This window comes from Trichoderma asperellum, chromosome 2 (genome assembly GCF_020647865.1).
Source record: "Trichoderma asperellum chromosome 2, complete sequence".
NCBI classification, from domain to species: Eukaryota; Fungi; Ascomycota; class Sordariomycetes; order Hypocreales; family Hypocreaceae; genus Trichoderma; species Trichoderma asperellum.
This window is the reverse complement of record NC_089416.1, coordinates 6,298,199-6,320,249: the sequence shown is the minus strand read 5'-3', so window position 1 is coordinate 6,320,249 and position 22,051 is coordinate 6,298,199. Positions and strand designations below refer to the sequence as shown.

The following is a 22,051-nucleotide window of genomic DNA, read 5'->3' as shown; positions in this document are numbered from 1 at the left end:
GGCAACTAGAGAGCTCTTAGCAGACGATAGTTCTTGCTTAGCAGTATTTTTACCTTGTAAAGCATCGTGCCACATTCCTAGGATCCACGACTAGCACACCTGACGTTGACAATTGCCGTACTGATGTTACAAGGTGTGCAGTACATCAGTAGTTCGAGGATATGCTTCTAGCCTTGCAAAGTACATGCTAAATACTAGGCAAGTATCTTATCGAAAATATAAAAGCTCTTGCTATTTGTGCTCCTCCAATCGACGAAAATGGAATGAAGAGACGTAAAGCGGCTAGATTCCTGGCCCAGTTGATGCCATTTGCTCCATAGATCACAAGATTGTAGCGAATTGAGCAACTACCTTTGATACAATTATCGTGTGGCTTAAATGAGGATGGCGTAAGCCTTTTTTTTTTTTAGTCTTGCCTAATTGACCTCCTTACCGTCGCCGCTCAGTTGAGGCTGAAGGCAGTGAAATGTGGTGTACACTGTGGCTTGTTGGATAGTGTAACTTACTGGACTGTCTAAAACAATATGAATCAGCCCCGCGGAGTTGACACGAATCTGGGGCTGTAAGTGTCAAGTCAAAAATGGAATAGGGAACAATCTATAAACACTACATAACACTGCACTATCTAGCCACTTTGAATAAATATTGGCCATCGGACAAGTGAAAATTCTCACTGCAATTAAAGTAAAGCATAATATAGCAGTGATCATGTTACTTCTCTTCATATCTCCTGCGACTCTCGTCGCTGTAGCTTTTGTTCTCTCGTTATTAACGCCTGTCATAGCTCAAACTACTACTCTTCCTCCTACCTCAGAATGCTTTGAGTCTGTGACGTTTTCTGGCTGCGATACTCTATCTTCAAAGATCAACGAATGCAGCAACCTTCCATCGTCATCCACCTCTTCAGATTATGCAGCTTGTTTCTGCACCCAGGAAGTGTTCAATGCCATCACTGAGTGAGTAGAACATATCCCTTCTTGTGGGACTCAAAGAGATAATTTCTCACTCATTTCGTTACGACTCTATAGTTGCGAAAGTGAAACTCGCATGTGTGCACGAAGCCCCAACAACGACCACTATTACGATGACATTCGAACGCAATGGCTCAATGTCTGTGGCTCTAAGATTAATTTTCCTCTCACCACCCCTGTTCTCTCGAACTATGCCTACGGTACATTTAGCGATCTTAGCTGCGTTAGTACCGCAGATTCTGCATGTCAGAGTGTGCAATATTTAGCTAGCCAATGCTCTTCTTCCTTTCAGGGTACAACGGCATCTGGATATTATTCGTGTGCCTGTCAGGATGAGGCAGTATCCCAAGCATCGCTTTGTGAGATCTTTGGTGCGTCGTGTCTAGGACACAGTGTCGTTACCTCAACGCTCTTTATTTACCAACATTGTGGATTTGGGCGCCCTACATTGGCTCCAACGACTATAAGCCCAACAGATTCACAGTCAACGCAGGTAAGTAGCAACCTCTTCATCACGCATTTTAGTATTAAATAGCTAATGAGGTATTAAGACAATTATAACAACGTCTGGAGCAGCATTCTCTTCTGCTTCTGTCACTATCACCTCATCTCCTCCACCAATAATTGCTTCAACCTTGATAACACCAACAACTACAGCAATTATTTCAACAACAACAACTTCTTTATCTATTTCATCAACTTCTACTTCCAAAGGAGCTGCTATTAGTAAACAAAATATTTATAAACTATTAAGTTTAGGAATCTTTCTTTATACAATCCTTACATTAACTTCTTCCGGTTAGTATATATAGTTTTCATAAGCGTTTATTGTTATGAGCAGCATTAAGTACGTACATACTTTACATTAGAACACGAGTATGTAAGTAGCACAGTATCCAACTAAATTTTAATTACTAAAAAAAAATTAGTTTTACTGTAGTTTTAGTTTTTGGTAATTTGGAACCCTGGGAACTACCCTATACTTATAGGAACCGAGACCTCACACTAGCATACACACTGCGGTGGATAGCCAGAAGGTGGGATTGGAAATGAGTGTTAAATAAATGAATGGCTATGGTTATTACGATATACGACATTGAAACTTATGTAGATCACCATAATACATATATAATGTGTAGAAATAATTCTATCGATCATTTTTCCGAAGCTAAACTTAGACCTTGCACCTATGAAGGAGAAATAACATTCGCCTAAATTGCAGATGGAATAAAAATTCCTGTGTTCTCAACAGAGTCACGACTTAAGTCGGAACATCTGAGAGTAGAACGGGCCCGGCCATTGGGTTTAACAATTAATTTCTGCAACACGGTATCTGTATTTGGGAAGGATGTGTGTTCCTTCTCGTCATATAGCTTACGGCGGTGCGCATACTGTCTGATGGAATCAACGAGTGTTTAGCGATTCCTCCAGGACACCCCAATCACTACGTAGTGGGCCGTATTAGGCGACATAATATAACATGACAAACTTTTAAAGCTGAGACTGAGCATAATCCAACACATGATACATGTTCAGAGTGCCTTGGTAGTAGAATCACAGGATCAAGTGATATACAAGTGCATATTGGACAGACGAGACGGGCCGAACTGCTCCCACAGCTGAGGATTCTCGGCGCCGATGACCGACTGATCCTTAAGCACGGTATCGCCAAGCCTCCTCCTTAGGTTGCCTATTTCCAGTTAACCTATACGGGTAAGGGACAGCATCTTTTTAGGGTTATTTCCCGGACCCAGCGACGCGGGGGCCTGCAGACGGTGTTGTGGGTGGAATGTGTCGAGAAGCGTTCAGCTCAGAAGTTTCCGTATGTCATCAGTAATCCAAACATAGATCGCGGGTGTATGGAGCACTCAATATTCGTAGCAGTACTACCTAGTACTGCTCGTACGGCCATCCGAACCTTGAGGGTGATGATATGTTGGAGAAGCTCTCCGCTTCGCACGTGTTGACCGTTGATCAGTGCGACGATGCTACGATGCAGCGTGCTGAATGAGGCTATCTCAGATCTACCACCTGTAGGTGCACATGTACATTGTACATAGTTGGAGAAGCTCTAAAAAAGGGAGGGATTCGCTGGCGCTGGGTAAACGAACATCCCGCTTCTTGGAGATGTTCTAAAGCGAGTCGTGGTAGCGAAGAAGATTGGTGGAAAAGTTGCTAGAAACCTATTCGGGATGGATCCAGAGCAAATGACGAGACTCCCCGATGGTCTTTTTGCTCTCAGTCAAACGGCCCGAACAGATTGGCGCTAAACAAGGAGGGAGGCCCCGGACGGTTAATCTTCGGGACATGTTGCGGGGAAGTGCAGGAGCGGAGCCGCTGCCCTTGATCGGCACTCGATTTTTCTTTTTTTACGGACGGACTGGTGCGTATTAGGCATAAACAAGTTTCTTGTTTTGGAGACGCAGAATCGGGGTGGGATGGCATGACTTGAATCCTTCAAAGCACACAGCAAGCGTTGCATCACAGATATGCTTTAGACGTGAGTGTGAGAAGTGCAAAGACGTGTGGTTTTCGTATTGCGAATAGCACGGCACACAGCATGAAACATCATGGCCATGTGCCACTCTTGCCAGGATGGCAGTCCATGAATATCGGAGGCTTCCCGCAAAGCTTGACTAACAGCCAGGCCGGGACTTGGTGCCTGAGTGGCGCTCGGGAGAGACAGCAAAGCCGGAGGCCGGGGTGGTGCCAGTGGCGAGATGGGGGGAACATGGAGATGCTCTCCACGATGATGACGCTCCGCAGCGGGTCCATGCAAAAATACCACCCTAGCATGTTCATCAGCGGCTCAGCGGCCTTGGTAGACTGATCTGGCATGTTGGAGTAACGGACAATAGCTTGGCAGAGCGTCTGCGCCCGTAGCATCTGATGGCTTTGTTATCCTGCTGTCGAGAGCATTATACCTTGGCTTGATCCGAGTCTCTTAATGTTGCCTCGCCATGGTTGCTTGTTACTGTTACCTCGCCCTCTGCATTGAGTCTGGTATTATAACATGCTTACATATAAGCGTGGTTGTTTAGTGACCATGCCGGCATTGCCTGAATGGGCAGATAGACTTATGCAAACATTTCTCCTTGAGCGTGCCGTGCTATTCCCGAGTAGATGCACTTACATGCTAGCTTAGAGCCACTATATCCAATTCAAAAGTGCCAGAGCCCATATAAATGACAACGTGCTGGCCGGCTCGCTTGGACGGCTGTCACCCGCTGAGCCGGAAAATAGCCGAACTTATTGGGTCACCACGCCGATGGTGGTGCGCAGGACCAATACCACCTCTCAAGAAGCAATGAAACAATCCATCGTAGATCGGAAATGATCAAGACCTGCTGCTGGATGGGCCTGGAGGGCGTCGATGGAGAAGGAAAGCTCAAAAGTTCTCGTGACCGTGGACCCAGGCGGTTGACGCCCCGCAGACGGCGGATATGTTCTCCGTACTAGACGCCGTGCCCGCGATGCTATTTCGCCATTTCGCCGTTTAGCATCAGTCGCGATGTCAAGACGAGCTTGGGGATGAGGCTGGGCAGAGCATCGAAAGACTCATCGGCCCTTCTCTATAGCTCTTCTCCCACTGCTTGGCTATGCAAGACGAGGCCCAACACTGCTAGCTTGCATTTGGCGTACGTCCAACTGCTCTGCATTGCGACTTCGGGGATCCCAAAGAACTTCACCCAGTGCCTGGCCGATGCAACCCTCTTGCACAGTCAAATCGCGAAACGGTCCCGGCGTTCTCGGGTCGCCACCCCGGCGGTGCTTCATGGCATGGTATTCCTTGTACATATGTATTAGCAGTGCGTTCAGCCAAGGGCATGCAGGCAGATCCATTTCCAAGCAGCGTACTCTCGCCGTTCTCCAAGTACGCGAGAATAGGCAGCTCCAGTCGTCACTTGTCTATCACCACTCTGGCTAGCTTTGGGTGCACGACAGACGGTTGTGCGAAGTCGAGGCTGAAATGAAGGCTGCCGTGATATGAAAGAGAGAGACATTGAATCAGAAGAGCCACTGCTATTGGCCCTGGTTGCGGCACCTTATTTCACTGTGCTCGTACAGGTGGTACCTTGAGATCATAGGTACACATTTCTTTTAGACGCTGATCAGCACATACAACTACATGAAGGGACTATTCTTTATCCGGGGGCTGTCAAAATTGCATGCCCATGCGTCTAACAAACCCGTTGGTTCTCCGGCTAGGCGGCATTCCAGGCGCTGGATGCCGCTGTGGTTTGCGCAACGCACGGTAGCAGCAGGTACATGTTAGAACAAGAACCTGCAGCGCTACAACGGTCCAAACAATGTAGAGTTCCCCGTACCTGGAGCTAAAAAAGGTACATACGCGGAAGGCGCTTTTCCCCTTTTCTACTGGAGGCGAGCCCGCTTCTAGTGCAGTATATGGAAAAAATAAAGAAATTACTATACGCAGTTGCTATAATCCGTCTTCCGATAGCTGCCATTTCTCTGGCGTAGTGTCTCGTCCTCTATACTGTAACCGCATCTTCATTCTGTCATATTTCTCCATCTGTGCCGTTCAGCGTGACGTCGCGATCGACAGAAGAGATGACGCTGCCAGGCGTAGTTCTCGTATACCTACTTACTACCTTGACCACCTCCTGTAGTACCTAATACGTACGCAAACTGCCAAGCATTGGGCTCCTATTCTCGTGCATGCTTCGTGCTGTACGTGTGGCGCGACTGCAGGTTAATCTCGAGGGCGCGTCCCATGTTGCACGGCGTCGAATGCCTTTGCCATTCCGGCGAGTGAAATACACCGGTGGCCGCCATGATTCTCACCTGTGCTCTGCGTTGAGCTCGTCCGGAGCCCCCTGCCCGTGCCGTGCCATCACAAGCCTTGGTGCAGTGGGGCTTGTGCTGGCAACGAGAGATTGCCTGCTCAGCTTCTCCAGGCCCCCGGACCAGGCCCCAAGGCGCCCCAGCAGCCCGCGTGCAGGGGTCAAAGGCGGAGAGAGACACCAAGGCCGAGCGTGGACGTTAGCTGCAGCGCCGTCGTGAGCAGCGTGGAGGCATGGCGGGAAATCGAGAGACTGCCCGGCTGAGAGACACCGAGGCCAGCGCAGGGAGAGGGGCGAGGTGGGCATCAAATTTCTTGCAAGGCTCTCGATGCGACTCTGGCCCGGCGTATATATGTTGGACGTGCGCCCTCGCCATGGACGGTGTTTCCGGTTCTTCAAGCGAGAATCTCATCGCCAGCCGCCGATCCTGAGTCCCTTTGGTCGCGGCCACTCGAATCCATCATGAAGACCTTGTCAGTTTTTGCCGCCGCCCTGCTGACGGCAGTGTCCGAGGCCGCTGTCAATGTACGTTGCGTTCCTTCCACAGCACTGACTTCATGCCAATTGCCTTGAGACATTGGACTCCCCTTTTTACTTCAATGCCTTATGGATGGCTGCTTCTATGGATCTTGCGTGGGATGCCTCATTGGCAATCCATTGGCACGAAAACACCTGCAAAAACGCGCCAAGTCGCGAGATCCTGATTCACCACCCTGCCTGCCCTATTTTCCCGCCGATTGCATTGTTATGGTGCTTTGATACGCCTGCCAAGCCTCTTCCCTATTCACCTCCCCTTTGATCATGCAAAAAGAAGCAGCGCAGGCAGGCACGAAGAAGCCTTGCTGAGCATATTTGGCAAGATGGCCTCGCCTAGTGCTGCTTCCTGCGCGTTTGCTGCGGCTTGTATATCTTTCGACTCGCGAAATGCTTTTTTTTTGCATCTCTTTTTCTTTCCCACGCATCTTCACGGCCTTAGCTACCACGTTCTTCAGCCATGAAGACACCATTTGTTTTGGCCGCCACTGCGGCGATCGTTTTGGATCTTGTTGCAGCTGCTAACGATTCCGACTCACAGCCTCGCATTGCTGAGACGACCGCCTCCCATCCTTCGGGCCAGGCGTACTCGCCCCCTTTCTATCCCTCACCATGGATGGACCCCAATGCTCCGGGCTGGGAGCAAGCCTATGCCCAAGCTAAGCACTTTGTGTCAGGCTTGACTCTTCTCGAGAAGGTCAACCTCACCACCGGCGTTGGGTAAGTTCTTGAGCTGACTTTTGTTGTTGTACCGTTTTGCCAATCGAGCAGCTGCTGATATTTGATTTAGTTGGATGGGTGAGAAATGTGTTGGAAACGTTGGTACCGTGCCTCGCTTGGGCATGCGCAGCCTTTGCATGCAAGACGGCCCCCTTGGTCTGCGATTCAACGACTACAACAGCGCTTTTGATGTCGGCTTGACAGCCGCCGCTAGCTGGAGCAGAGCTCTCTGGCAAGCTCGTGGTACTGCCTTGGGTGCAGAGGCAAAAGGCAAGGGTGTCGATGTCCTTCTCGGACCGGTAGCAGGCCCTCTTGGCCGCAACCCCAATGGCGGTCGTAATGTCGAGGGTTTCGGACCGGACCCCGTTCTAGCTGGACAGGCTCTCGCTCAAACTGTGATTGGTATCCAAAATGCTGGTACCATTGCCTGCGCTAAGCATTTCCTCCTGAACGAGCAAGAGCATTTCCGTCAGGTCGGAGAAGCAAACGGCTACGGATTCCCCATCACCGAGGCCTTGTCGTCCAACATCGATGACAAGACTATTCACGAGATGTACGGCTGGCCTTTCCAGGATGCTGTCAAGGCTGGTGTTGGTTCCATCATGTGCTCGTACAACCAAGTCAACAACTCGTACGCCTGCCAGAACTCCAAGCTTATCAACGGCTTGCTCAAGGAGGAGTACGGTTTCCAGGGTTTCGTCATGAGTGACTGGCAGGCTCAACACACTGGTGCTGCGTCTGCCGTTGCTGGTCTTGACATGACCATGCCTGGTGACACTCTCTTCAACACTGGAGCCTCTTACTTTGGAAGCAACCTTACCCTTGCTGTCCTCAACGGCACTGTCCCTGAGTGGCGCGTGGACGACATGGTTATGCGTATCATGGCTGCCTTCTTCAAGGTTGGCAAGACCATTGACAGCCTTGTCGAGACCAACTTTGATTCTTGGACAACCCAGGACTACGGCTTTGTCCAGGCTGCTGTCAACGAGAACTGGGAGCAAGTCAACTTCCAGGTGGATGTCCGCGCCGACCACGCTAACCACATCCGCGAGTCTGCTGCCAAGGGAACCGTTATCCTCAAGAACACTGGCATCCTCCCCCTCAAAAAGCCCAAGTTCCTTACTGTCATTGGTGAGGATGCCGGCGGCAACCCTGCTGGCCCCAACGGCTGTGGTGACCGCGGCTGTGATGATGGCACTCTCGCCATGGAGTGGGGATCTGGTACTACCAACTTCCCCTACCTCGTCACTCCCGACCAGGCGCTTTCGGCCCAGGCTCTTCAGGACGGCACCCGCTATGAGAGCATCTTGTCCAACTACGACATTTCTCAGACCCAGGCTCTGGCTGGCCAGCCCGATGCCATTGCCATTGTCTTTGCCAACTCTGACAGTGGTGAGGGTTACATTCACGTTGATGGCAATGAGGGTGACCGTAACAACCTGACTGTGTGGAAGAACGGCGACAATCTCATCAAGTCTGTTGCTGCCGTCAACTCAAAGACCATTGTTGTCATTCACTCTACTGGCCCCGTCATTGTGAAGGACTATGCTGCTCACCCCAACATTTCGGCCATCCTGTGGGCTGGTGCTCCTGGCCAGGAATCTGGACACTCTCTCGTCGATATCCTGTACGGCAAGCAGAGCCCCGGCCGTTCCCCCTTTACCTGGGGCCCTTCTATTGAGAGCTATGGTACCGAGGTCATGATGACGCCCAACAACGGCAACGGTGCTCCCCAGGATGATTTCACCGAGGGCCTCTTTATCGACTACCGCCACTTTGACAAGGTTGCCCCTGGCAAGTCTGCCAATGCTCCCACATACGAGTTCGGCTTCGGTCTGGGTTGGTCTACCTTCAAGTTCTCCGGTCTCAACGTCCAGAAGAACAATGTCGGTCCCCTGACCCCCCTAGTGGCAAGACCATTGCCGCTCCCATTCTGGGCACTTTTAGCAAGAACCTCAAGGACTATGGCTTCCCCAAGAACATCCGCCGCATCAAGGAGTTTATCTACCCATACCTCAACAGCGTCACTTCTGGCAAGGAGGCTTCTGGAGACGCCCACTACGGCCAGACTGCCAAGGAGTTCCTCCCTGCTGGAGCCACTGACGGTTCTCCTCAGCCTCGCTCCGCTGCCTCTGGTGAGCCTGGTGGCAACCGCCAGCTGTATGATGTCGTCTACACCGTTACCGCCGTCATCACCAACACGGGCAAGGTCATGGACGATGTTATTCCCCAGCTGTACATTAGCCACGGTGGCCCCAACGACCCTCCCAAGGTGCTGCGTGGTTTCGACCGTATCGAGCGCGTGGCTCCTGGCCAGAGTGTCATCTTCAAGGCGGACATTACTCGCCGCGACATCTCCAACTGGGATTCTACCAAGCAGCAGTGGGTGGTGACCAACTACCCCAAGACTGTCTATGTCGGCAGCTCTTCTCGCAACCTGCCCCTCAGCGCTCGCCTGCGCTAAGCAGCGGCGGAGGACAAAGTTATGATAATGTGTTTAATTGTATAAATAGTAATTAGTGTTAAAATCAGCTTTAATGACAAGACATGATGACATTGAATTGTTCCTCTTGATGTGCATGTCTATGAATGCAAATGTCATGGAGTTGCTGGCCGCCAAGAATGAATTTTAGCTATCTGCCATGTCCTGCATCCACATGTTTTGTTTCGCCCGCCTGTCACCGGGAGCTGCTTTTATGCGAACCCATGCAGGCAAGCTAGGTACAGAATGCAACCACAGTAGCATCCCATCTACATATCTATACGCAATCCAAAGCTGGAGTCCATCTTGCTTGACGTGGAGCATGATGGAACGAATTCATGCACCATCGCCTGCTCTTGAACGAAAGGTCTCTAGCGCGATCGAGAAACAGCGAGACTGGAGGGGAAGAAGGCAAGACGCCCGCCGATTTGGAAAACGACAGCAGACAATGAATGCTCAGATCAGCTGCAGCGCCGATTCGACGAATGGCGTTTCACCGCTGCGGCATCTTGGCGTGACAGTGGGCAGCTGCTCGATAGTCTGGGCGCTTAAAACGGCAGATGTGGTCCGAGGCGAGGCAAAAGGTGTTGTTTGATTGGCCGGCGCGAGCTTTGACTTGCCCCATGGCGGTGATGATGTCGAGTGGATCACCCCGGCCTGATGCTAATATTGGACATCCAGTGAGTGCTTGGGAGAGTCAGAGTCAGAGTCGTAATTGGGACGCTTGCTGGGAACAGAGGAGGAAAAAAAAATTAAAGAAAAGAATAAGCATCTGCTGATTCTCTCCTCTTTTTTTCCCCTTCTTCTCTTTTCCCATCTGCATCGTGCAAGCGAGAAACAGCAAGAAACGAGATTTCAGCGAATCCATTGTTTCATTTTCCGCTAGAGGCAGCCCCCCTCTGCAGGTATTTTTGCCAGCGGCTCCGCGATTTTGAGACACGAAACGTGTGACGAGCGTCCCACCTGCGACAAGCTCTCTTTGTTCGAGAGTTTCTCCTTTGTTCGGCTGGGAGCGCTGCCGACGGGGGGAGGGAGGGAGGCTTGAAATTTTTACAGCTGCTATTACTTACTGTGCTGTTTGATTAGGAGGGAGATTGTCAACCTAAGCAGCCCCGTATGTATGTATGAAGACTTGTCATAGTAGGTCTGCTGCTATTTTACCCCCATGTATAGGAGAGCTGAGGCTAACTGTTCGACGTTTGATTAGCCTAGCCTAGGGTCTTGCTTGAGTCTTACCTTTTTCTTCAGCGCAGCGCAGCGTTTTCTTGACTTTCTTCTTTCTTCTTTTTCTTCTTTATTCATTTCTTCTTTGGTGTTTTTTTGGGTCGTGTGTGTGTGAGACTTTGCTACACTCTCTTTTTTAATCGCTTATACTCGCTGGCGGGTGGTTTTCTATCTTTTAATCAGGTCTTCTACCGTTTTTTTTTTTTTTTTGAATTATATCGCTAGCGATATTTTTCATTGGGTTTCCCATTTTCCCGCCCCTTTTCGCGACAACATTCAACGCTCATCACGACGACATCTCGAGAGTTTCATTGAGTCTCAGCTGCCAAGACAAAAGCACACCACCACTTATACATCCTCAACCGAAAATAAATAATCCGTATCTCTCCCCCTTTTTAAACTACATCAAACATGGGCAACAACCTCTCTTCCACTTTTGAGCCAGACCTGTCCAAGGTCGTCCTCAGCCCGACGGACCGCCGCGCCGACATGATCCTCGGCGTCACCTGGCTCATTGTAATCTACCTCATGGTGATGATCTGGACGACTTGCGCGCTGGTCGACCGGTGGAAGGGCCCGCAGGATAGGATACGCGTTGGAGGGGGCAGAGTGTTTATGGCGCTGGTCATGTCGGCGGCGTGGCCGGCCGTGGTGGTTTACTTGGCAATGGCGAGTGGGTGATGATGATGGTGTCTTCTTTTTGACAACGACACACGGATGACAGGAAATGGGAAACTGAATCTGATTTTGGATGCAAGACTTACTGCGAGGAAAGGGGCAAAAATGAGGTGGGCATTGTGTACGTTTTTAGTGGTGGCGATGGGATATCCAAGGGGGGGTGAAGGTGAGGAAGGCTGAAGCAGGTGGTTACAGGTTTGATACCGTGCCACGAGCTGGCAGTCGTTTCTTTATGTCTGTTTACTAAGAATAAAAAAAAAATAATATCGTGGTATATTGCAAAATGCCGCACAACTCTTACACTCTCTACTTGTCTCTAATAGTCGTACATGGTGAAAACAAACACCTCAGGGGACTCAAGATTCATCATCTATCCCACCAGCGTGTTTCGACGGCTCCTGTCAGAGCGCATGTCCTTTCGCCCAACAATGCTCTCCAGCGTCTGCGCCAACGCCTTGGCATCATATCTCCCTCCCTTGCCCTTCCCGTCCTTGGGCCCATACAGCCTCATCGTGTCGATCCCCAGCTGCGCAAACACCCGCTTGTCCACCGCCGGGCTCGTGGGGCCCTCAATGTAAATGACGTGCGTCACGTACTGCGCATACTCGTCAGCGCTCGGCCGGGGCAGGCCTCTCGAATCGGCGCAGGCGTTTGCAATGGTGGCCACAAAGTCGTAGCCGGAGAAGGGGTCGCCAGAGGGGCCGGTTTCACGATCCGTGGTGCCGTTGAGGACCAAGATCTTGTTTCGGATGTGCGGGCTGGCGATGGCCTCGCCCACGCCCTTGAGGATCAGGTTGGGGATGAGCGAGGTGAAGAGCGAGCCGATGCTGTAGATGACGGTGTTTGCGCTGCGGATGGCCTCGAGCACGCGCGGGTTTGCCGGGATGCGGATCTCCTGGCCGTAGGGGTTGATGTACCAGATGCGGGCGATGCGCGACGGCAGGTCTTCCTCGTCCTCCTTGGAGAAGGTGATGGCGGGCCGGCGCAGCGCGGGCAGGCTGCCGGGGAGATTTGCGTCCTCAATGGTGTCGTGCTCGTCCAGGTCGTGGTTCGTCGAGAGCGCCGGCGTGATGATCCCCGTGCCCGTGCTGGGACCCGGCAGCGGCACCGCGGCCGTTGGCGCGCTGGGATGCGAAATGTCGTTCTGGCCCGTGATGACGGTGCCGTCGGTCAGGCCCGCGGCAATGTGATGCGCAAAGTTGGTGTTGAGCGCCGGCAGGACGGCCACCCTGTCGGGCACCGCGCAGATGGAGCTCAGCAGGTAAATGGCGGCCTCGAAGCTGCCCGTGAAGAGCCGCGCGCCGGTGAGGAACAGGTTGCCGATGCTGGAGCCGGAAAAGTCGAAGCGGCTGCTGGGCCGCATGCGCTTGACGACTTCCAGGTTGAAGCTGTTGAAGAATGAGCGGATGAGCTCTCGCTTGGGCGACGAGATGTCTTCCCACAGCGGGTGCGTGCCCTCGACGATCTCGAACCACTCAGCGCGGGCGGTTGCGTAGACGATGGGCAGGCGATGGTTGAAGAGATGCTTGATGGCGGTGGTTTCGGGCTTGCCGTCGTTGGGGATGAGCCGGACCAGTCGCGAGCGGACATCTCCAATGCCTGTTTGTCGACAGTTAGATGCGAAGAAACAAACAGATGAAAATAACGGTCAAATGTGAATAGGGGTGAATATGGGTGATTCAAAATGTAAATAGCAAAAGCAAACACATACCCGGACCCCCAAACACGCGGATTATCTCGCTCGTGCTGCCGCCATTGTCCGAGATGGGAATCACGTAGCTCAGCGTCGCCGCGTTGGCCGCCGCCCGCACCCCTTCAAAGACGTCGACGAGGCTGTTGGTGGCGCTGCCGCCCGAGAAGACGACGATGCCCGTCTTGGCCTGCGGGCTCGGGCCGGGACTCGAGGCGAGCCTGGCCAGAGGCGGCCGCGATGCCGGAGCCGGGAGGGGGAGCAGCTGGAGCGCATCTTGCGAGCTGCTTAGTTGCTGGGCCATGGGTAAAAGGGTTTGATTTTCTTTCTTTTTTGTTTCCTCTGGGAGAGCCAGGCAGCTTTTGCTGTTTAGTATGCAGTTTGATAAGCTGCAGTCAGATGTTGTAGCAGTAGTTGGCTATGAGTTGTGATTTGTCTTTTGTGTCTAGAGCTAGAAGTAAAAAGTGAGCTGGTGCTTATAGCATTCCTCCTCACTCTCTGCTGCAATCTGACTTGTGTGTCTAAGCTCATCCAGCACTCTTTCTCTTTCTCTCTCGTTCCAGTCAGCCAGCTTCTTCTTCTTCTTCTTCTTCTTTAAATGCTACCGTCTACACATGGACAAGTGTCCTGTTGAAGCATTGCGCTCGATGATGCCTCATACGTGTCATTTACGGGCAAAGCTTGGAAGCAACAGAGATTGCGTCTTAGAAGGAGGCTGATGCGGCGAGTTTTAATTAGTATGGGGTTGCACAGCCGCCAACTTGCCAGTACTATACGCGGATCTCGTGTTGGCAAAGAGATCTTGCCTCGAGACAGAGATGCCCCTTTAGTTGCATATTGTTCTTTGGCTGTATCTCTTTTTTTTTTCCTTGGTAAAATCCGTTTTCAGGTGAATATTGAAAGGCTTCAGCGCTGTTAACATGAATAGAATGAAAGCTTAAATTTACAGCCAGAGGAATGAAGCTAATCGTCAACCTTTTAGATTTAACTTTACTTTGGTTTCAAAACCATTTCCACCCGGCGCCGTTTTAGACGCCGTCGCTGATTTTTTCTACGCCCTTCAGTTCTTCTCGCTCCCCGGGCGAGTAATTCATACAGCTGTGCATTATTAACCAGCTCTTACAAATCTTGGATGCCCCACCTATCAACTATCTTCTCTGAAGCTTGGAACATGGGGCGAGACTCTACAAACTTGGCGACTCATCCTATTGGCAGATGGTATTGTTACAGTATTGTCTATATTGAGCCCAGGCTCTCCTAGAAGCTGGGCCCATGACATTGGCAGCGTATTTATTTTTCGAACAACTGCAGAAAAGAGTAAAAACTGACCTGCCGTAGAATTGAAACTACGCGAGTGCTATTCTGATCTTATTCCATTTGCCCTCTTATTGAGTCCATGTATCTTGAGGAGGGGCTTCAAGCCATTTCCATTCTAAGAGGTAACTCCTCGGTATGGTGAGGCCACGCCCGGGTTAAGAGACTACTTCTGGATGTCTGGCTATGCGTTCTAGAGGTGCAACTTACAAATCTAGCGGCGCTTCATTAGAAATGAGATTATTCTTTTTCCTCCGGTGTAGATAATGGAAGTGGGAACTGCGATATCTGATAGGAGACACACGATGTTGATACAAGTATGTATGTATATATATGAGACTACAGCTTCCATGGACTACGTGTTTACCAAGTACCCATTCTCTCATCTAAACTAGGAAGCTTGGAATAAAAGAATCAGAGTCTCCAAGGCAATCACAATGGCTTCCGAGCATATTCCAAAAACTGTCAAGCAATGGAACGTTGGAAAGTTTGGTGGCTTCGATGGGCTCATGTTCTCCGAGCAGCCCCCGCCCGAATTAAGCGACAACGAGGCTCTAGTTAAGCGTATGTGAAGAACCTCTTTAGAATCTGTCGCCATGTCTATAATAGCAGGAGAGAGAAGAGAAAGTGAAAGACATCAAAGGGAGCTCTATGCTAATGTTTATTGTTTTAATAGTTGAGGCAGCATCTCTCAATGTTAGTCAGCACACAGCGTCATCCCTCTCAGCTGCTAATTTACGTTATATAGCATCGTGATCTCACCATTGATAGAGGAGAATATCTCCATGGAAAGAGAGAAGACGTCGTCCCCAGATCCGATGGCGCAGGCACAGTCGTAGCCATAGGCAAGCGAGTCTCTCGATTCAACCCGGCGACAAAGTCGTCACCATGTTCAACCAGGGACACATTGGCGGCGACCTGAATCCCCAAACCCACAAAACCGGCACCGGAGGAATGCTCGATGGTGTTCTGAGAACTTATGGTGCCTTCAACGAACATGCCTTGTCCGTGCGCCGTCAGCCTGGACAGCTCGGGAGTCTTCCACTCTGTCTTGCGCTGCGCTGACGGCCTGGAACGCCTTTTACGGATCTTACGACTATGTCGTCAAGGCTGGCTAATGGGTCCTTGTCCAGGGCACTGGCGGCGTGAGCATCTTTGCTCTGCAGTTTGCCAAAGCCGCCGGCGCAAGAGTCATTGCCACGACCAGATCCCCAGCAAAGTCGAGACGCTGAAGAAACTCGGCGCCGACCACGTCATCAGCTACAAGGAGGACCGCAAATGGGGCGAGACGGCGAGGAAGCTCACCGGCGGCCGTAGCGTCGACATCATCGTGCAGGTTGCTGGCGTCAACGAGATGGAGCAGAGGCCGGTGATTGACGAGAGGGTGTTTAAGCTGGAGGAGCTTAAGAAGGCGTATGAGTATCAGTGGACGGGCAAGCACTTTTCCAAGGTGGTGGTTGAGATTAACTAAACAGCACAGCCTCAAAGTAGAATAGATAATGACAAGTTAAGAATCCGGTTTGGTCTCTCAAGGCGGCCTGTCCAACGTCAAAAACGCCTTTTTGTTGAGGATGAACCGTTGCGCATTGTCGGGATGATAGTCGAACAGGCCATGTAGGCAAGCGTTCCAGACCCATTGTGTTGGGACCAAGACATGCTGTGCTGTCGAGCTATTCGAATAGGCTCTGGTTACGCAGCAGCTGGCTGGGTGGATGGGGTGAGTAGAAACTTGGATAGATGTGGCCGCCCAGACGATGGCCATCTCTACCCGCTGCCTGTGGTCTGCGGCAAGTCCGAGTGTATGCATAACCTATATGTGCTATTTTTGATATAGCATACTCGAGCAAGAAGACAGTCCAGCTTATACATTCATCAGAGTTGTTTCTCTCCTTTGTACCATAAAGAATAGTACAACTGAATATCATGAACAGAGTTATCCCTGATTTCTACTATAACATTGTTTGCCTCCTAGCTTTCTTCTTGCACTAATCCAAGTCATCTGACTATTCACCAATGTGCGGCAGTGCATGAGTGCATAAAGGGAACACGACAGAGTCTAGTCTGCATGATTTTCTCACAAGAGGCATTTACGCCGCCCAGAAGAGGGATACACCGAAAAGAGGCAGAAGCAACTGTGTGTCATCATGACTAAATTAGAGCATTGAACCAGTCTCGGAGGTTGAGAAGCGTCAGTCACTGTATGTTGCCGCCTGTGGCTGCAGGATGACGGGTGTGATGATATCAAGAGCTTGCCTCGCTGGCGCCGTTATTATTTCATTAACTAATTACCAATTGATGGATATGCCCATCGGTATATGTATGTATGTGTGCGTATGATAGTAAAAGGACCGTGTCATAAAAGAATCGTTGCCTTCCTTGTCCATTTATTCCCAGAATGCCGTGCCCCCCCCAAAAAAACAAGTAATCATCCCATTAGTTCGTAATGCGTCCGTGTTAATATGCCTGTTTGTTCCGTGCCGTGCCCACAATGCGTCCAGTTTAATCCTCATGAAAAGTAAAAGAAAAATCCACCTTTGCGTAGTAAATGAATGAAAATGATGAAAAAAAATGCCGGTAAAGTTGCGGTGTGGAAAAGGACCCTCTTTACTCCTTGTAGTCGCAGTTCATGCTCCAAGCCTGGAACCCGGCTTTGTTGTTGGAGCATTGTTTAGGGGCGAGGATCGTCTTGCCCTCAGTGCACTTGGCATCCGTATAAGCCGTCACTACATGAATCATTGAATCAGTAAACATTTCCATAAAATCCCATTCGAGATGCGAGAGGTGGGGATGTGAAGAACAAGAAGCAATGAATGACAGAGACCGAGGGGATCTTACAAGTGCAGCCTTTGTTGATATCCGTCAGGCTAAGAGACAGAGGCACGTCGCCATCCTCGCTATCATTCAAGCTCTTGCATTCGCCATTCGTGAAGTCTTCATCAATGACAGTCCAGACACCGAGATTGCCGTCGTAGCAACCCTCGGCGCTGTAAAGACGGAAATCTGCGACATGGATGTTGCGGGGGATGAAGAGGGCGTTGGAGCCAGCAATAAGAGCGGCAGCGGCAGCGACGACTGAGAAGAAATGCATCTTGACGCAGTTGTAGATGAGGTAATGAGAAAGAGGAGTAGAGAGTAGTGAGAATGAAGATGAGGGGTTGTCTGTTAGCGGTAGACTAATAGGTTGTGTAGTATAGCCGAATAGTTGTTGTTTTTGCTGTTGAGCAGATTGGCGCTCGTCCAAACGATGCTTCTCGGCCGGACTCTTTATACCTGTCGAGACTCCGCCAGAGGCTCATCTAGATTTCGATCCGGACAGGCCCAGGCGAAGCCGATCTTTGACGAAAACAAACGATAGGGATACGAAATGCACCACAGCATCCGAAGATAGTGCAGTGGAGCTGCGCAGCTGCAGTGTTCCTCCCGGATACGATGTCTCTTCCCTCTGGCCCTCGAGCTATGCTTCTACGCCGAGAGGCTGCGAGTCCACGCACTGTACGCAAGGGAGGCCCTTTACCGCATCACCCCATCCCAAGTCAAAGACGGGAGAATCAATCATACGACAAGGGACACGAATCATTCAAAAAGTGGGAGTCACAGTGCGCGCGCACACAAACCGTCCCTCGCGTGACCGCAAAACCCACAAAGTCCTGCTGAGCTCAACTCCTCTTTCAGAACTGACAGATAGAGTTCGAGTCCAGCCAAGCACCGCCGATCACTGATCTCATGCTAGGCCCAAAAATAACGAGGCTGGGTCAAGCGAGCGTCTCTGCCTGCTCCACCATTGTCATGTCCCGCAGTCAATCCCGCTGCAGCTTTGCTTCCGGACGCCTCGGTGGCGAGTAACTCAACTGGAGCGCCGTTCTGTGTTCCGTGCTGTCAAGGGCCGTGGTTCTACATGGCGCTGGTTTCTGTTTCCTTCAATGCTGTTTGGCTCTCTCCGCGGAGGCGTCGTCATGGGCGGAGTTTGAGCTCAGGGCGCTGGAGCCTGACATCATCGCCGCCTTGCCGGGTCATCGCCATTCAGTACTAGTGTGCTACTATGTATAGAGAATCCTTTGGGGGACTGAGACATGACTTGTTTGTCGTGATCCTTGCACCCGCGATGTAAGGGGAGGCCAGTGCATTGGGGACTCAACACCATCTGCACGAACACGGGGTAGGATACGAAAGCACGCCCGCAGGCAAATCCTCATTATCTAAAGGAAGAAAAAAAAAAGAGAAACAAAGAAACAAAATCATCGTATTCATTCCAACATCCGCCTCCAACTCGGCATTCCCGTGCTTCTGCGCCACTGTTGTGCTGTGTAACCAACGGCAGCACAGCCGTCCGTGATAAACAACTGCCGGCTCATATCATACACGGGCTGGGTACGAAATAAACAGCGCCCCGTATACCGGAGTAAAAATGTTCTCAAGAAAAGAAAGAAGAATTAGGCAAAAAGTTCCTCTGCCAAGAAGAAAAGTTGTGGAAACCTGCATAATATCCACGAGAGCCAAGGCCGCGGGTGCAACTGAGAATTTTCGGATTCGGACATTAATGCATCGACGTTTTATTCACGTGGTCTTACACCTCGGTGTGAGGAATAAACAATAGCTGCGGACATGGCATCAGAGGATACGCAGATGCAGCATATCCAATGGACGATCATCTGCTTCGTAACGTGAGCTGACATCTAAATATAGGTGGTAGGTATTTCTGTTTCGTACATAATCGGTCTACTTTTTATATCCACGTCATGACATGCTCCAGTGTGGAACTCTTATTACGTGTTCGAGAAACCGAATAGGAGACATAACGGCAGCAAGGAGTGGAGGAGAATCTCGAGACACACACCGATACTAGCATCGCAGGGTCCAATTATACATGCATCCCTTACATCAGCAGCTGGCAAATGACATAATTTTCACTTTAGGTAAGCATAAAGGGATGTACACATCCTTTAATGACTTTGAACAATCCGAAACTGAATAGCTGCATTCTTTCGCTCTATTATACGCAGCGGATAATATCTCGCACATGTCCTTCACCGCATGATAAGTATTGGACTATCAGTGAGCCGTAGGCTGAGTTTAGATCCAATAGTAGGGATATAGGCCGCAGTTTAATATATTTGTCGCCCCTTGCATTTTGAGCTTGCGGTTTAGAAGAGGTTGAGAAAGATGATTGGCTAGGAGTGGAAAATGAAGCGTAAAGCAAGGGAGCTATCAAGTCGGCGGGATAGTAGTTGCAAAACAAGCTGATGCTATGCGAGCAAGAGGAAAATATACGAATTTATGAAATAAAATTTACACGAAGCTGCTACTACAGTCATTTTATATTTAGCAATGGCTGCTTCCTCTTTCTCACTTGTTTGTATAGTTTGTAAGGGACCAACGAGTATGACCTATATAATAGGACCATGTAACTTGCGCGGGGTGCTGTACGAAGACAAAGCAATGCATACAAGACAGATAAAAATATGAGCTTGAGTCAATAGAAAAAAAATATGGATGATAAATCAGTAACGCTTATAGAAACTTCTTAATTATAAATTAGCCCATACACTGATTGCTGTATTCCGCTCTGCAAAGTCGTGCCATATCTATGGTATTGACATGTTAATATCCACGTCTTTAGGTGTAAGCCCCAGGAGCGAACTCACTAGACATGAAATACGTGCGTGATACACATCTAAGCTGGGGAATTAATAATACAAGTATTCGTGTACGCGTACTATCACGAATAGGCGTCTCTTTGGGTGACCCTCAAGCCCCGTTAGCTTGATCTGGCGACCGACATACGAGTATGCCTTGCCATTAAGTTGGCTTATAGCAGTGACAACGCTTGTTATTGCCTCGTGGAGAACGCATTGCTTTTATTGTGATTGTATTGGTGAATATGTCTGTTCTGCCGCCTATTAATGTCCTGTTTGAAGCAACTGAACGAGTCGCGCAGCGGCCGAAGCCGCGTTAAATCCTGAGTTAGAACCTGATTCGCAGCATCGTGCAGCACTTGACTTGTATTCTGAGCACGTAGACATATTCTTGGGTCTGGCTGGTAACTTTACAATAACAGGCCACGCACTTGTGGATCTTGAGCGCCTTACTAAATTATAAATTCCATGCCCTCTAGAGGTAGCCGGTGGCATATGATGAGTATATATTGGGAACTGAAGACTGTGATATCCATAACTTGGAGGATGAAATGCCATGCCAGTCTTACTATTGTCAATGTCCTTTACCTGATTAAACCCTCTGTTTTGAAAAGCCCAGCCTCTTATCTCCATTCATGTATAGCCACAACAGAGACTGAAAAGTAGACTCACTTTATTCCGTAGCCAGCTTCCTCATGGCTCAGCAGCTCGAGAACATTGATGAGATCATTTCCATAAAAACCAAAACAGGACAGTACACCGGATCGGCAGATACGGTCATATCTGCCGCTCCATGGTTCATCCCTCTCGGATATCATCCCCATGGAAAAGGCATAATGAGATATAGCGACGACAGCGTCTGTGAGGGGCTAGTAGGAACACGGCAATTACTCAGGAATAGGAAGATATACTTCAAAAGACGAGAGAGCATATTGAATCGTGGGTTAACAGTATCAACCAGGCCAAGATAGGATGAAGACATTGGATGGGATGCTCTATGAGGGAAAATGGGTTAACAATAAGAAGTCTCGTCGCTTCAAAGTCACTAGCTTGGCAACGGGCAGGGGGAAGTATAATTACTGAGCTACACAGGGCGGTGATTTGTTTATATGGGATTCTCATGCATCTACCAAGGTGTTATCTGGTGAAATAATTGTCTGTTTTCTGGAAGTCATACACAATGTCGTTGAGAACACTTCGTTAAAAGGCACTGGTAAGAAGTCCGTGATCAAACAATGGAACCTGTTAAAAATCGAGTGCCTTTAGATTTCGCCGAGATTTAAGGAGGTTTTGCTGGGGAAGGGGTTGGGGCGGAAAGGTTCCAATTGGGACGCTGGAACCACCAGGGATCAGCGACAAGTTATAGGTGAGCATCACGAATACGAAGACCAGCTTCGTTCTGAGGACTTGGACCAAACGAGCATTCAAACTGCCTCTTGCAGCTCCATTTAACATTGCCAACTCATTAGGATTGACAGTGTTCAATATGCATGGATCGCTCTAGATTCACAAGAATTTCTGGAGCCACGGTATCTTGCTGTCTCTTCAAGATGAGAATAATAGGACATATCCCCTGGGTGCGACTACAGAAATATCAAGTTCCACGCCCATTGCAGCTACAAAGGACGGAACGAAGCCTCGACTACTCGCATTTCTGGAAATTGAGACTACCCGAGGCGAATCGACGAATTCACCGACATGAACGTTGACTCTGGCTTGAAGCAAACTTATACCGCTATCCAGAACGACAAGGAAAGCCTTAAAAGGTAGATTTCTCGCATCCACGATGCATCCCCCTTGGGAGCAGCTTTAGTATAAATCGGCCTCTGGCGCATCATCTCTCAGCTTTTCTATACACAGATCAATGAGATGTGGTGGTAGACGGCAGAGACGAAGCTGCCCAAGGTAAAGGATGAAACTGCTAGGCTGACGAGTTTGGCGAAGAAGGGAGCTGCCAAAGGAGATGGGCGAGAGATATGCCCCTTCGAGTTTGGCTTGTC

At 49.9% G+C, this 22,051-nt stretch overlaps 8 protein-coding genes across 9 annotated transcripts; 5 read left to right on the top strand and 3 right to left on the bottom strand.

Annotated features, from left to right (window-relative positions):
* Nucleotides 1–708: 708 nt before the first annotated feature.
* TrAFT101_004388 (uncharacterized protein) lies at nt 709–1,698 on the top strand (the record flags this gene model as incomplete). The annotated part of the gene is made up of 4 exons (XM_066127152.1): nt 709–956; nt 1,029–1,194; nt 1,365–1,464; nt 1,523–1,698. The coding sequence occupies 4 exons, from the start codon at nt 709–711 to the stop codon at nt 1,696–1,698; spliced, it is 690 nt and encodes a 229-aa protein (XP_065983261.1).
* A 650-nt stretch (nt 1,699–2,348) lies between these two features.
* TrAFT101_004387 (uncharacterized protein) lies at nt 2,349–4,928 on the bottom strand. The gene has a single exon (XM_066127151.1). The coding sequence runs from the start codon at nt 3,855–3,857 to the stop codon at nt 3,540–3,542; it is 318 nt and encodes a 105-aa protein (XP_065983260.1). The 5' UTR covers nt 3,858–4,928; the 3' UTR covers nt 2,349–3,539.
* A 476-nt stretch (nt 4,929–5,404) lies between these two features.
* On the top strand, nt 5,405–9,587 carry TrAFT101_004386 (uncharacterized protein). 2 transcript variants are annotated; one of them, XM_066127150.1, is made up of 3 exons: nt 5,405–6,301; nt 6,852–7,030; nt 7,101–9,587. In XM_066127150.1, the coding sequence occupies exons 1-3, from the start codon at nt 6,239–6,241 to the stop codon at nt 9,421–9,423; spliced, it is 2,565 nt and encodes an 854-aa protein (XP_065983259.1). In that variant the 5' UTR covers nt 5,405–6,238; the 3' UTR covers nt 9,424–9,587. The 2 variants fall into 2 exon arrangements, with proteins under 2 accessions (XP_065983259.1, XP_024765815.2); XM_024909228.2 differs by lacking the exon at nt 5,405–6,301 and having other exon boundaries at nt 6,395–7,030.
* Nucleotides 9,588–10,256, top strand: TrAFT101_004385 (uncharacterized protein). Its single transcript, XM_066127149.1, has one exon. The coding sequence runs from the start codon at nt 9,673–9,675 to the stop codon at nt 10,105–10,107; it is 435 nt and encodes a 144-aa protein (XP_065983258.1). The 5' UTR covers nt 9,588–9,672; the 3' UTR covers nt 10,108–10,256.
* A 66-nt stretch (nt 10,257–10,322) lies between these two features.
* Nucleotides 10,323–12,543, top strand: TrAFT101_004384 (uncharacterized protein). Its single transcript, XM_066127148.1, has 2 exons — nt 10,323–10,652; nt 10,720–12,543. The coding sequence occupies exon 2, from the start codon at nt 11,148–11,150 to the stop codon at nt 11,415–11,417; it is 270 nt and encodes an 89-aa protein (XP_065983257.1). The 5' UTR covers nt 10,323–10,652; nt 10,720–11,147; the 3' UTR covers nt 11,418–12,543.
* On the bottom strand, nt 11,683–13,831 carry TrAFT101_004383 (uncharacterized protein). Its single transcript, XM_024903066.2, has 2 exons — nt 13,126–13,831; nt 11,683–13,013 (listed from the first exon to the last, which is right to left on the bottom strand). The coding sequence occupies exons 1-2, from the start codon at nt 13,406–13,408 to the stop codon at nt 11,785–11,787; spliced, it is 1,512 nt and encodes a 503-aa protein (XP_024765817.1). The 5' UTR covers nt 13,409–13,831; the 3' UTR covers nt 11,683–11,784.
* Nucleotides 13,832–14,855: 1,024 nt separating this feature from the next.
* TrAFT101_004382 (uncharacterized protein) lies at nt 14,856–15,889 on the top strand (the record flags this gene model as incomplete). Its single annotated transcript, XM_066127147.1, has 4 exons — nt 14,856–14,982; nt 15,095–15,114; nt 15,232–15,454; nt 15,552–15,889. 4 exons carry the CDS (start codon nt 14,856–14,858, stop codon nt 15,887–15,889), a joined length of 708 nt encoding a protein of 235 aa, XP_065983256.1.
* Nucleotides 15,890–17,022: 1,133 nt separating this feature from the next.
* Nucleotides 17,023–17,506, bottom strand: TrAFT101_004381 (uncharacterized protein; the record flags this gene model as incomplete). The annotated part of the gene is made up of 2 exons (XM_024898831.2): nt 17,023–17,141; nt 17,254–17,506. The coding sequence occupies 2 exons, from the start codon at nt 17,504–17,506 to the stop codon at nt 17,023–17,025; spliced, it is 372 nt and encodes a 123-aa protein (XP_024765819.1).
* Between the last annotated feature and the right edge of the window lie 4,545 nt (nt 17,507–22,051).